The sequence below is a fragment of the Orycteropus afer genome, unplaced genomic scaffold (assembly GCF_000298275.1).
Source record: "Orycteropus afer afer isolate SDZICR_OR568_19922 unplaced genomic scaffold, OryAfe1.0 scaffold00020, whole genome shotgun sequence".
Lineage (NCBI taxonomy): Eukaryota > Metazoa > Chordata > Mammalia > Tubulidentata > Orycteropodidae > Orycteropus > Orycteropus afer.
The window spans coordinates 2,628,583-2,643,343 of record NW_006921607.1 but is presented as its reverse complement, the minus strand read 5'-3'; the positions used below and the strand labels follow the sequence as shown (position 1 = coordinate 2,643,343).

The following is a 14,761-nucleotide window of genomic DNA, read 5'->3' as shown; positions in this document are numbered from 1 at the left end:
GCAGCGATGGGCTCAAGTATAGCAAGAATCATGGAGCTGGCTCAGGACTGGGCAGTGTTTTCTTCTGCTGTGCATGGGGTCGCTATGAGTTGGAGACAACTCGACGGCACCTAACAACAACAACAACAAAGTACCTTTTGTGTCTTGGTCCTCTAGTGCTGGTGTAACAGACATACCACAAGTAGATGGTTTTAATAAACAAATTATTCTCTTTGTTTAGGAAGCTTGTTGTTGATGTTGTTGTTATGTGCTGTCAAGTTGGACCAACTCATAGTGACCCCTCTTTGGGTTTCTGAGGCAGTATCAGTATGGAAATAGATTGCCCAACCTTCCTTCCAAGGAGTGGCTGGTAGGTATGAAACGCCAGCCTTCTGGTTAGCAGTCAAGTGCCTTAGGCACTATGCTACCAGAGCTCCCAGTTTAGGAGGCTAGAAGTCCAAATTCAGAGTGCCAGGTCTAGGGGCTGGGTGAAGGGCCCTCTACCTTGGGCTTCAGCTCTCCTCTTATTCCAGGCCCACTGGAGATGGAGGCATCTCCTGTCTCAGGCAGCTTCTGGCTGCTGGGGATGACAAACCTAAGGTGAGCAGGTAAAATGACACGATTCCAAGATCAGCAGGCAACACAGCCGACCACTGGCTCAAGTCCAGGAACAGTTCCAAATCGTCAGGCAACGCAGCAAGCCACTGGATGAAGATGCCACCAATTTCAGGATTCAAATGTGCCAAAAAGCTAGAGACCTTTCCCAAAACTTCTCCTTATATACTGGAAGCAGGCCACACCCTGAGGGCAACTAGTTAGAGCTGCTCACAGCAGATTCCACCATGGAAATGATTACAGTCTCATCATGGGGAATAACTACATGCAGCTGCCCAGCCATTCAAAACCAACTCAGCCCAGCTGAGTTGACATATGACCTTAACTACCACGATTTGTATGGAGATGATTATTTTTGGTTGAGACTTGCATTATCAGCCTGAACGTGATCAATTTTCCTAAATTTCTCTAGTTTTTGCATGGTTCAAATATATTACTTTTATTGTAAAAGTCATCTATATCTTGCTAATTTTAGGTTACCATGAACTATGAACTGCTGAGTGTAAAAGTTAACTCTCCTACTGTTACTGTTTTAATCTTCCTGTAATTATCCAGTTTTGCTTTACATGTGCTATTACATGTTGTGTTGTTGGATGCATGAGAATTTAAAAGTGTTATGATGTGGTAACTTACACTGACTGATCTTCAGATGTTAAATCACATTGCATTCCGGAAATAAACTTACTGCATTCCTGAAATAAAAGTCATTATGTACTATCCTTCCTTTTTACATATCACCAGATTTTTGTTTGCTGATATTTTATTTAGAATTTTTATACTACATTTATGTTTGAGAGACTGGATGATACATTTGCTTTATAGGTCTATAATGTCCTTACTATGTTTGGAAAACAAAATTTGGCCTCAAAATGGTTTGGGAAACACCCCTTTCTCTATTTTCTTGAGGAAATGTTCCTGTGGTGTGCTTAAGTGACTTTTTTGTTGTCATTATTGTTTTTTTTTTTATATTTTGTACATGTTGTAGGAAGAATTCTAAGAATGACCCCCAATCATCCTTGTCTTATATAATCCCTTTCCCTTTGAATATGAGTCAAACTTGTGAATATGATGAGGTTAGCTGGGTAAATCTAATCTAATCACACATGTCCTTTAAAAGCAGAGAGGTTTCTCGGGCTGGTTTCAGAAGTCAAAGAGAGCCCAAACATGAGAAATATTTGGCATGCCATTGCTGGCATGATGGTGGAGGAGGCCATGTGATGAAGAATGTGGGTGGCCTGTAAATCTGGGACCTCAATCCTACAACCACAAGGAAAACGATTCTGCAACAACCAGTCAGTTTGGAAGTTGATGAGATCCTCAGCAACTGCCAGCATCTTGATTTCAGTCCACTGAGAACCTAATCTGCAAATGCAGCCTGCCATGTTGGACTGCTGACCTACAGAACTGTGAACTAGTAAATGAGTGTTTTAAGCCATTACATTTGTGGTCATTTTTATGCAGCAATAGAAAACTAAAGCGATATATATATTCTGCTTGGGATTGTAGCACTTCTTGATCCTAAAATGTCTTTTGTCATTGCTTCTGTGCCATTCTTTGTCTCTTCTTTTTCTGGAACTCCAAATATACACATGTGGAACCTTGTCTCTATATTCTCATGTATGTCTATGTTCTTTTCAATATTCTCCATCCTTTTCTTTAGGTGTTTAAATCTAGATATTTTTAACTCTATTTTGTAGCTCACCAATTCTTTTCAATAGATCTGTATATTCTTAAATCTGTCCATGGAGTTTTTAATTTCAAATTTTGTGTTTTTCAGTTCCATAATCTCCATTTAATACTTTCTGTAGTTTCCAGTTCTCTACCAAAATTCTTCATATTTTCTCTTAATGTTTTAAACATGCTAATCAAAGTTATTTTAAAGTTCATGGTCGGTAACTCCCATATCTGTGTTTCCTGTAGAATTATTTATCAGTGAATAACTAGAAACGTAATAACCAAAAATAAGAAACTGGCTAGTTAAGTTTATGGTATATGCATGTGATCAAATATTTCAGACTAATTTTATTTTTAGAAATGCAAGTAGTCCCCAATTTATGATGTATATTCAAGTTATTCAGAAGGAAGTTTGGGCAATCTACTCCCACAGTGATACTGCCTCAAAAACCCAAGGAGGGATCGCTATGAGTCAAATCTGACTTGACGGCAGCAAGTTTGGTTTTTTAGTATTCAAGTTATGATGACCCACACTTTTGACCACCTGTTTTTCTGTGCATCTTATCCTTAGTAATATGTATGTGTGTATTAAAATATATCTGTAAGTTTGTAAATAATATTTCCAAATTCCAAGGACAAATAAAAGTCAGATTTATAAAGATACTGATGATAAAATGCAATAGTAATGAAAAGTAAAAAAAAAAAAAAAGAGTTATGTTGGGGACTACCTGTACCACATGACATGGAAAATAGGTCATAAAATAATATTAAGCTAAATAACCAGACTAAAATATAGGTAAACCCAGAAACAGATGAAAGGAACTGTATGAGTGTCTAACAGTCATTTATCTTTGGATGGTGGAATGTTAGGCAATTTTTTAAAATGTTCTGTACTTTTTCACATTTTCTACAATGAATATGTGTTACTTTCAAAATCAGAAAGATGTGAGTGGTATTTAAAGAAGAAATTGGTATGCTCTGCTCTTAGAAGGAAAGTTTTTAATTGAGTGTATAAATGTCTCTGTTGTTTGTGTTTTCTCTACTCAAAATTATTCTACTCTGTCTCTATACAAGGTACTGATGGGCATGCCCTATGGAAGTATACCCAGAAAGACGGTGCCTCGGGCTGAGGAAGAAAAAGCAATGGATTTTTCAGTCCTTTGGGATTTTGAGGTACCATTCCCAATATGCCAATACACCTTCACTTTTGTGATTTTAAGGCCTAAAGATTGCACTGATAAGTGAACAATATTGCACTGAATTACTGAAAGACCAGTGCTTTAATCAAACAGGATCCCAGCATACGCAAAACGAGCTGGCACACCCTGAGCTAGCAAATCATGTCTCCCAACAGTCCTAAGTCTCCTTCCTGGAGTCCTCTCTCTAGCCACAGCCTGACAGATATGGGATCCCCACACAGCCACTGTTACACCTCATTTAACAGCTCTATGTAAGATGATCTTATGGCATGGTTTTGTCTCCACTCCAGGCTTTGCCTCACTTTCACATGACATCTTAAACCAAATACCCTGTTTTTGCTCAAATTCAACATCTATCCAACCAAACCCACTTCTTTTTCCCTTTCTCCTTTATTGGCATCATCATTCATCCAATGATTCACATCTGAAACCTGAGTGTCATGTTACATTTCACCCTCTTCACCAATCCCCCCACCCACACACACACATCTAACCAATCAGTAAATCTGAACTGAACTACTGAATTCTTGCACTCAGCCCCCTTTCTCCATCCTTCTGCTTTGAATAATGCCCTCACCTGGCCAGAACTGCTCACAACCTTCTAACTTTACCCCCTGCCATGGCTTGGTTCCTAAAATCTCCATTCCTTCAGCTGCTGGGGATCTTCCTAGAATGCAAATCAGTTTCTATCACTCCCCTACCTGCGATGTTCCTTGATTCTCCATTACCAAATGGAATAAAATTCAGTGCTCTTAAATGGGTTTACAAAAGGACTGTCTGTGACCTGGCTGTTTCCTACTTCTCTGGCCCCATCCCTCTCTAATTCCTCACACTTTGTGCTCTAGTATTAGGGAGTTCTCTGAATGCATCACAGTCTTCTACTGTCTGTCTGCCTTTGTTCATGATCCTCTGCCTGGGATGTTGTTGTTGTTGTTAGTTATCATGTAGTTACTTCAGACTCATGGTGACCCCATGTGATTCAGAGCAAAACTGCTCCATCGAGTTTTCAAAACTGTGATCTTTCAGAAAGACATCAGGCCTGTCTTCGAAGGCCCATCTGAATAGGATCAAACCTCTTTTGGCTAGTACATGAGCTCTTAACTGTTTGTACCACCCAGACACTTCATCTGCCTGGAATACCCTTCACTTTTTTGGATCATCACACCCTCGTACCTGTAGGAGTTTGATTCTGTAGTTCCAAAGACCTCCTGAGTCTAGGGACTTCTGCAGTGGCATAAACTGTCATCATTCTTCAGCCTCATAAATGTGAAACCTCTTACACATTTGTGAAAGTGAGTTGGGGCATTTGTCCAAGTTATTTGGAACAGCAATGCCCAACTATACTAATACCAAGAATTTCCTTTAATTTTTATTTCACCCAGTGACCCTGGTTGAAACATTTTGCCTACCAAAACCAAACTGAGTTTATTCAACAATAATTAATTCTCTGGTTTATATCAAGTAAGGAAGTGCTATCACCCTATGTTTATAATTGCATCTAAATAATTACCCCTAAAAACTGTACCTAATTACCCCTAAATCCAATTACACCTAAAAGCCAAAATAAAACTTAAAAGTTGGATTAGACTCTGAGCCACTTCATGTATAATTTTCTTTAGAAGTTTTGAAATATTAAGAAAGCTCACAGATGTCCATCTACTTCTGGAATGTGAAATTAAGAACCTGGGGATGGGGAAAAAGAATTTGGAACTAGGTGCACATTCTTATGCATACACACACACACATACCATTATCCCTAATTTTATCCCAAATATTAACAACACTCTCCCCTCTTAAGTGTATCTCTGTGGTGGGGAAGTCAAAAGAAAGAGGGGAAGACATAAATGAACTCTGGAGCAACTGGGAGAAGAGAAGGGAAGGTCAAGGACATCCAGACCCCTTCCTTTCCCACCTCAGACTTCCATTAAAACCAAAAAAAACCAAACACACTGCCGTCCAGTCGGATCTGACTCCTAGCAACCCCTCCTTGGGTTTCCGAGGCAGTATCACTACGGAAGTAGGATTGCCCAACCTTCCTTCTGAGGAGTGGCTGGTGGGTTTGAACTGCCAGCCTTCTGGTGAGCAGTCAAGTGCCTTAGGCACTATGCTACCAGAGCTCCTAGACTTCCATTAGAACCCTGAAAAAGAAATCCCTGGTAGAACGGGAAGTGTCTGATGACCACCTGTATTGAGTTTACAAATCCAGGGCCTGTGGCTTTGCCATCCTGCAGGGATACATGAAATACTCTGCTCTCTTCTACGGCTACTACAATGACCAGAGGACCATTGGGTGGCTGAGGTACCGGTTGCCAATGGCTTACTTTATGGTGGGGGTCAGCGTGTTTGGCTACAGCCTGATGATTGTCATTAGATCGTAAGTATGACCGTCTCACTTACAGGCTTTTACTCCTCTTCACACAAACAGTCCATTCCCCTGACCATTATTTGTCTACTTATCTTCTGGGGTAGGGGAGGGAACTCAGAGATAAAATAAGGAAACCAATAAAAACCAAGGCAAATGTCAACTGTGGTATATGGCATAAAAAACAGAAACCAGGTAATGCAGACATTCTGGAAAATGCAACAGAAACTCCTTTAGATGAGGCTGAGACCTGAAGCCTCCAGCCATGCTAAAAGTCTGGGGAAGAGCATTTTAGACAGAGGAACAGCATGTGCAAAGGTTCTAAGGCAGCAAATATCCTAGTGAATTCCAGATGCCAGTGAGGGTTGAGATGGAGCATGGCATCTGGTAAGGGTGGATGGGTTTGCAAGGACTATTTCTACTTTTCTCCAGAGCTCAGCTTCCTCAGAAACACGCTCTGCTCCTCTGTAAATCTAGCTTGCATGTGTAAACCAAGCCTGGCACATATAAAGAAAACCAAATCAGCTGCAATCTACTCAGCTCTAACTCATGGTGACCCCATGTGTGTCAGAGTACAATTGTGCTCCATAGGGTTTCCAACAGCTGACTTATTGGAAGTAGATTGCCAGGCCTTTCTTCTAAGATACTTGTGGGTGGGGTTGAACCTCCAATCTTTTGACTAAGAGCCAAGAATGTCAACTGTTTACTAGTAACATTCTTGGCTCCATAGAGAGAAAGAGAGAGAAAGCTCTGGTGGCAAAGTGCCTAAGGCATTAGACTACTAATCAGATGATTGGCAGTTCAAACACACTCCGTGGAAGGAAGACTGGGCGATCTGCTTCCGTATAGATTTTCCACATCAGAAACCCAAAAGGGGGCAGCTATGAGTCAGAATTGACTTGATGGCAGTGAATTTGGCTTTTGGTTTTATATGTATAACAGAAACAGTAAATCTGTGCTAAATGAATGCATGTGACTGTGATTAACCATGGCAGCCTCTGTGGCTCCAACTCCACCTGTTTCTGTGTGCAGAAATGGTCATTCTATATATCTCTGCCTCTTAATTAATATCCTCTAAGGAATAAAAAGTTCATCCCAGCCCATGAATTGCCTTCTTTTGAGTCAGATGACCCCAGTCAATTATGGCTGAAGGTCAGAAGGCACCATCTCCTGCACAAACCTGAGCACCAGGGCATGCCCTTTGGCAGGACCACAGGGTAGGCATAACAACAGTGGTGTGTGCTTTACAGTATGGCCAGCAATACCCAAGGGAGCACAAGCGAAGGCGAGAATGACAACTTCACATTCAGCTTCAAGATGTTCACCAGCTGGGACTACTTGATCGGAAATTCAGAGACAGCAGACAACAAGTATGTCTCCATCACCACCAGCTTCAAGGTAGTTGACTCAAGGCAGTCCCAATTCCTGGGGGGAGGGGGAACTCTAGGTCCCATCAGTCATTGGGAGATTTTCACCGGAAATAAGATGCAAAGATAACTTGTAGCAAAGGTTTTACAAGAGGTCCCAACTTTTCTTCTCAAGACTTTGAGAAAGAATGCTCATGGCTGGTCCACACCATCTATTGATATGGCAGATAATCAGAGATACTGGGATCTTGTCCTACCTGTTTCTTCATAGAGCTGCTTTCTGCTGGAGGAAATGGAAGGACTCCTTTGTGGCAGCAGTTCTCAACATTTTATGCATGCTAGAATCACCTAAGGAGCTCTAAAAATCTCCTGGGCCTCATGTCCAAAGATTCTGATGTAATTGGTCTGGGATGGGGTTCTGGCTTTAGTTTTCTTAAAAGTTCCCCATGTGGACAGTTCTACTGTGCTCTGTAAGGAATCAACATGATGCCAGTGTTTTTTTTTAAAAAAAAAAAAGTTCCCCATGTGATAAGAACACCCAGAAAGAATTGAGAACCCTGGTTTGGGGAAATGGAAATGAAGGAATCAGCCCTATGTTTCTTGCAACTCTAAACGTCCAAGGATCAAGTAGGGACAGGTGGGGACTTTGGCTCTTCCTCCAAGCCTATCAGAAAGAGAAAAAGAAGGTCAATCCATGTAAAGGACTTTGAACATCTGAGAAAGATAAGACTTCTCTGAGTCTATTATTATGTCACTTACATAATAGGGCATTGTTGTAAGAACTATGATGTATATTAAGTGCCTGGTGACCTAGTTAAACCTGAACTTGGACACAGTAACTATCAATTGATTGAAAAAATTTCTTCCCAGGTACTTTGGTGTCTGGAAGACCTCATTTTCCATCCTGACTCTACCACTTACCCTTTGTGTTCTATTAGAGAGAGTTACTAATGCAGGACACATGGTTGATAATCAAAAATAAATTGTATTTTTATATACTAATGGGAACAATTAGAGAATAATGTTTAATTCCATTTATAATAGCATCAAAAAAATAAAATTCCTAGAAATAAATTTAATGACAACTAAAAGAAAAAAAAAAAAGGTACAAGACTGCTACAACAAAACATCATTGAAAGAAATTAAAAACAAGTTGCTGTCAATTCTGACTCATGATGACCCCATGTGTGTCAGAATAGAACTGTGCTCCAAAGAGTTTTCAATGGTTACTTTTTCAGAAGTAGATCATTAGGCCTTTCTTCCAAGGTGGCTCTGGGTGGACTCCAACCTCCAACCTTTTGGTTAGCAGCCAAGTGTGTTAACCATTTGTACCCAGGGATTCATGAAAGAAATTAAGATATCATAAATAAATGGCAAGATATGTCATGCTCATGGATTAAAACAGAGGTCAGCAAACTATGGCCCACAGGCCAAATTCAGTCTGGTAGCTACTTTCGTAAATAAAGTTTTAGTGAAACAAAGCCATCCACGTTTATTTATGTATTGTTTATGGCTGCTTTCATGCTACAATGGCATAGTTAAGTCAATGTAAAAGAGAGTATATGGCCTAGAAGCCAAATATACTTATTTGCTTTTTATAAATAAAGTTTCCTGCCCCTGGGTTATAACACTCAATATTGTTAAGATTCTGTTTGAATTTGTAGATTTAAAACAATCTACTGAAATCTCTCTGGGCCTTAGTACCTGTAATGTGGGTAATAATAGCAGCTACTCTGTTGGTTTGTTCCTGGGCTTAAGAGAGATGATGTATGGAAAGTGTTTAGAACCACATTTGGCATTTGGTAAGTATTCAATAAATCTAAATTTTTGTTATTACATGTACCAAAATAATAACAACAAAATATATGTTCTTAAAGAAAAGAATTAATTCTCTGTAGGGTATCAGTTCATTACACTGATTATTACATTTATGGAAATATAGAAAGCAGTATTCTCAGGAACCCAACCACAGTGGTTCCTGTTGTTTCCTGATATGCTACTATTCACATCTCATTTTCACACATTAAGGAATCAATAGTGGATGAACAAGAGAGTAACAAAGAAGAAAACATCCATCTAACAAGATTTCTCCGTGTCCTGGCCAACTTTCTCATCATCTGCTGTTTGTGTGGAAGTGGGTACCTCATTTACTTTGTGGTGAAGCGATCCCAGGAATTCTCCAAAATGCAAAGTGTCAGCTGGTATGAAAGGAATGAGGTAAAAAAAAAAAAAATGAAGTAAATATTGAGGGCAAATACTGAAATCATAGCTATTCCTATGCTATTCAGCTGAATTATTGAAAGTCTGAATATTAGGATTTATTTTGAAAAGTGAAATTGCATCCTTTTCCAATCAAGCATCATGAACATCTAGAACAAAGAATCGCCTGTTAGTGTACTTTTGGGAAGGAGCCCTGGTGATGCAATAAGTAAGCACTTGGCTGCTAACTGAAAGGTCAGCAGTTTGAACTCACTAGCCACTCTGCAGTTTAAAAGATCTAGCAATCTGCTCCCGTAAAGATTACAGCCTGGGAAGCCCTATGGGACAGTTCTATTCTGTCCTATAGGGTCACTATACAAGACAGCACATAGGTGACACAAGTAGTGAAGCATTCAACTACTACCCAAAAGATTGGTGTTTTGAATCTATGCAGAGATGCCTTGGAAGACAGGCCTGGCAATCTCCTTCTAAAAGGTCGCAGCCTTCAAAACTCTATGGCGTAGTTCTACTCTGCACACATGGGGTCACCATGAGTCGTGATTGACTGGAGGGCAATTAACAAAAACAAGACAAATACAAAGCACAAAATAAGATGGTAGAGTTAAATACAAATATATCAGTGATTACAATAAATTGTTGTGGAAAGAAAACCCATTCAGTTCATAAAAATGAAATTAAGAGGATTTATTCAGAAAAAGGAAAAAAAAAAATCTGGATATAGGGAGGCACCAGCCCGCATAAATGAGAACTGATGACTCCAACTAAGACTGGTAACTGAGGCAGATGTAATCCCTGGAACAAAGAAATTATAATACAGTTGTTTGATTGGTTAGTCTTTGATTGAGGTCATAGGATGAGAATTAGATGTGGGGAATAGGCTTAATTAGATAATTGGATATAGAGAATTACAATGAATAAATTCAGGAAATAGTTACAGAGGAGTCAGATAGCTTTCAGGTGAGATCATAATAAAACAGCACTGGTGGATGTTTACCCTGTTTTAATCAGATGTCTCGGGAGTGTGTGAAAACCCCTCTTACTGCCAGGATGTCATTTCCCTGAAACAGCTTGTTAAACAAGAACTTTTAAGGGGTCTGAGAAACTTTAGGTAAGGCTGACTCCAAACTCTTTGAAACAGTTTTCTTTATTACATCTTTGTCATGAAGAAATATTCCTTTGGCTCACTTATTCAAAAGACACCTGTGTCAAGATTCTTTTCCTTAGAGTTTATTTCTTTTACAGCCTGGCTTGACTATCTAGGGTAATTACTTCTTAGTTTTTATGGCTTCTAGCAATTAACACAGCCAGATAACTCAGCTTGTAAGGGGAATTGACTTACAGCTGAGCAAACAGATTGCTAGGCAGGCAGATGAATAAGAAGTTTAATTCAACAAGAGTTGAGTTAAATTCAGTCTTTTTGCTTTGGTCGAAAAGGATTTATGAATTTCTCCTTCACAATTCCTTCCTCTTAATCAGAGGTTTTAATACACATCTTCTGATCAATTTAAGAAATAGTTCTTCTACATAGGTTTACTTTAGATCATCATTATTGGTTATGCTTTTTGGGTTTGCAAGCATTTAACTTCTACCTTGCTATAGGGGAGTTCTGATCTTCAGAGCAAGCTGGTCTCATGTTGCCCATAAAGGAATAACTCATCTTCTGCAAGGTGGTTCTGGCCACTAGATAACTTAGTTTCCTTTTCTATATCATGGTGTTGTAAAACTCTGAAGATGGTTTTAAGGATACCTAGTGGGTAGTGTAGTGCCTAAGGCACTTGACTGTTAACCAGAAGGCTGGTGGTTCAAACCCACCAGCCACTCCTCAGAAGGAAGATTGGGTAATCTACTTCCGTTGTGATACCACCTCGGAAACCCAAGGAGGGGTCGCTGAGTCGGGTCCAATTCAACAGCACGTAACAACAACAACAAATGGTTTAAAAAGCCTAGTGACTTTGTGGATGGATGAATTAAACTTGACTCATTAGAGACAGTCATTGCCTCTATATACATCAGTCCATGCAGTAGGCATCAGGTTGCTTGTCTGAGTCAAGGGTTTAGTAGTTACTTCCATACAACATCTAACGTACCAATTATAATGATTATTAACATGAAAACCAACACTGATGCCAGAGAACAGAATTGATCTAACTCAAGCACTTGCTCCATTAGGTAGCCAGCTAAATGTATCAGAAAAGGAAAACTCAAACCCAGTTTGTTCAGCAATGTGAAGCCAGGGGGCTCTCTGGCATATTTTGGCAATATCATATTCTGCTCCCTCTGAAGTATTGATCTAGGTGCAGTATGATGTGTTAGAGATAGTGCAGACTCCTCCTTGATGAGCCAACAAGAAATCTAGGGCAACTTTATTATCTAAAATTACGTTAGCTAGTGAATTTAGTGGGAAGGAAGGTTGGGCAATCTACTTCCGTAGTGATGCTGCCTCAGAAACCCAACGAGGGGTCGCTATGAGTTGGGGGCGACTCGACAGCACATAACAACAACAACAAGTGAATTTAGACTTTTCTTGAGTGGCCATAGTATTAGTCACATCAGCAGTTATTTGTTCCATTGTGTCTGAGATGTTTCTAATGTTGTTGTTGTTGTTATGTGCCGTCGAGTTGGAACCGACTCATAGCGACCCCTCCTTGGGTTTCCGAGGCAGTTCACTACGGAAGTAGATTGCCCCATATTCCTTCCAAGGAGTGCCTGGTGGGTTTGAACCACCAGCCTTCTGGTTAGCAGTCAAGTGCCTTAGGCACTATGCTACCAGAGCTCCTGCAGTTTCTTATGTTGTTGTTGTCGTTATGTGCCATCAAGTCTTATAAGCATGACTAAATGAGATAGAGTATGAGACCATTTGTGAGGGTGTTGCAGTCACTGACAATACAAGGGGTAATGGGTCTAAATTATCATGTACTATTTGTGGTGAAGGATGACAGATCTAGCACTCAGTAAAATTTGTCAACTGTGTGACTGCCTGAGATATTTGGCAAAAGCATTTTTGTGCCATGAGTTAACAGAGGCTGCAATGAGCAACAGTATGGGCAGAAAGTATAAGGGATTCATAGTGGAGAAACACAGCCCAAAATAAATAAACAAGGGCTACTAGCATATAAATGATGGCAATGACAAAATAAACTTCCACAGTGAAAAGCATAAAAGAGAATAAAAAGACTACTAACCAATAAAGGATGAATATAATTACAATGCTAATGACAAAGAGACACAGTTATTTAAAAATTCATATGTCTTACTAAATTAATTTATGATTGGCCTTAATAATGAAAGGTGTTAAAAATAGAAGCAATTGTAAATAATACAATAAAAATCCAATAAAGAGATCTAAATAGATTCTAATCCTAGGCAGATTATAAAATATATAACTAATTTTCAACAGTGGTATTCATATAAAGAGGTTTGGGCTCACAGGTGAAGAACAATATATCAAAACATGGAGTAATACTACACAGCTGAAATCCAGTAACAATAAAGAACAGAATTAGATAATCAGAAAACAAATTCCTAATGCTTCTATAGTCAATTTTTTGCCATTTAAAAGTTTGAGTTTGTAGAGCTAAAGCTATGCTAGAAGCAATGAAAATTAAACAAGACACTACTGATCCTAAAACTTTCACACAAATCATAAATTAAAATTAAGCAAAAATAGCTATGATGGTTAAAAAAAATGATGCTACAGACAAGTCTGATAATTAAAGCCATCAAGTTCTGGTAAGATAGCAGAAGAGGCAGACAAGCTACACAGACCCTCTTCAACAAAGAAAATAGAAACCAATTGACACAGATACAGATGATAATCCTGAGCCCTGAGCTTTGAAAGGAAGGATACAGAAGTGGATTAGACACCAACTAGTAGAAGAACCTGAATGAAAACAGTGAATAAGGAGACAAACGGAGCTGTGGACTGTCAGCTATCCTGACGGTATGACAGTTTGAATATTTCCAAGTGGTGTCAGGACCTGAGAATTAACCTAAAAATAACCCCCGCTTGCCAAGGGCTGCATGGATGACTGCACTGGTGGCTGATGACCAAAAAGGGAAACAGCAAAGAAGAAGACAAACTGAGCTGTGGACTTTCAGCTGTCCCAAAGGTGCAGCCATTTTGAATGTTTACAAGCAGCGGCCATTTTGGATATTAAAAATGACAGTGTTCTCATGCAGATTCCAGGCACTTAAGAATAGTCTCCAATTACCAAGGACAGCACAGACATACCAGAGGCTGACAACTGGAAAGGTGCGATAGTCCCCTCATTACTCTTATACCCCACAACCTCTTGGTGAACAGAGGTATGGCCAACCCTCACCTCCACCCACCTTCTGAGCTGGCAGGAATTCCATCCTAGTCTGTGGGCTCTGACAAAGCCTGGGTGCCCTGCCCCACCACCCTCCGGATTTGTTTGTTTGTTCTTATTCTTTTTTTTAATCTTCCTTTTTATTTTTATTCATTCTTTTTCCCTTTTCAGCTTCTAGTTTTGAGCATTTTTTCCTCCTCCCTCTTCCTGGTCCCCATTTTTTTCTTTCTTATGGTTCTTCCCATCCCTTGTTTTTCTTTTTGCATTTTTCCCTTTTTTTTTTCTCATTATTCTCTTACTCTAGCTCTTTTCTCTTATTCCCTCTCTCCAGATATTGTGGGGCTTTTTTTTCTCTCCTCTTTTTGTATTTTTATTTCCTCTTTTTAAAGTATTTCTTTAAATATTTCATCTCATTTATTGCCTTTTCTTTCTTTCTTTCTTTCTTTCTTTCTTCTCTTTTTGGTGACTCTACCTATGTGTTTATGCCACATGTGTTTTTTGTCATAATTTTCACTTTTTTGGTGGTATGTTTTCATTGTTGTTCTTGTCTAACTGAGTGGGAGACCTCAAATGTGCCCATACAACACAACCTCACCCACACCTCCTGCAGCCCCACCTACTGAGTGAAGGCCACACTTGTTTCTGCACCAACTGGCCAATGATATGGTGAAAGCCAATATAAGCCTGACTCACCATTAACAGCTTTTCAAAACCAGCTAACAGAGATCTGTGCACCCACTCTCATTCTCTAACACACTCACCAGGAGACAGATGGTGAATGCATAAGTGCTGCCAATGAGTGAATAGAGGAGCACAGTACCCTGCTTACTCAGATAAATCCAAACAAAACAAAGAAAATGAAAATCTTGGATGAATCACTCCAACATACAATCATCAATTAAATATAAATATAACAGCATCACAATGTCTCAGAGACAACAGACCATCACAGTCCACATAAAGAAGAAAGATAAAGTGGTAGAAACAAGGGACCAGGATATAGACCCAGAACACATCCCTGAGGAGGAAGCAGCA

General features: G+C 39.5%; 1 protein-coding gene across 1 annotated transcript in view; it reads left to right on the top strand.

The window, feature by feature from the left end:
• Window positions 1-14,761, top strand: part of TMC2 (transmembrane channel like 2) — a 175,258-nt gene that overhangs the window by 81,195 nt on the left and 79,302 nt on the right. Inside the window, exons 7-10 of the mRNA XM_007934687.2 lie at window positions 3,343-3,441; window positions 5,699-5,841; window positions 7,080-7,227; window positions 9,225-9,413. Of these exons, the coding sequence (XP_007932878.2) occupies window positions 3,343-3,441; window positions 5,699-5,841; window positions 7,080-7,227; window positions 9,225-9,413 (579 nt within the window). The remainder of the gene's footprint in view (window positions 1-3,342; window positions 3,442-5,698; window positions 5,842-7,079; window positions 7,228-9,224; window positions 9,414-14,761) is intronic.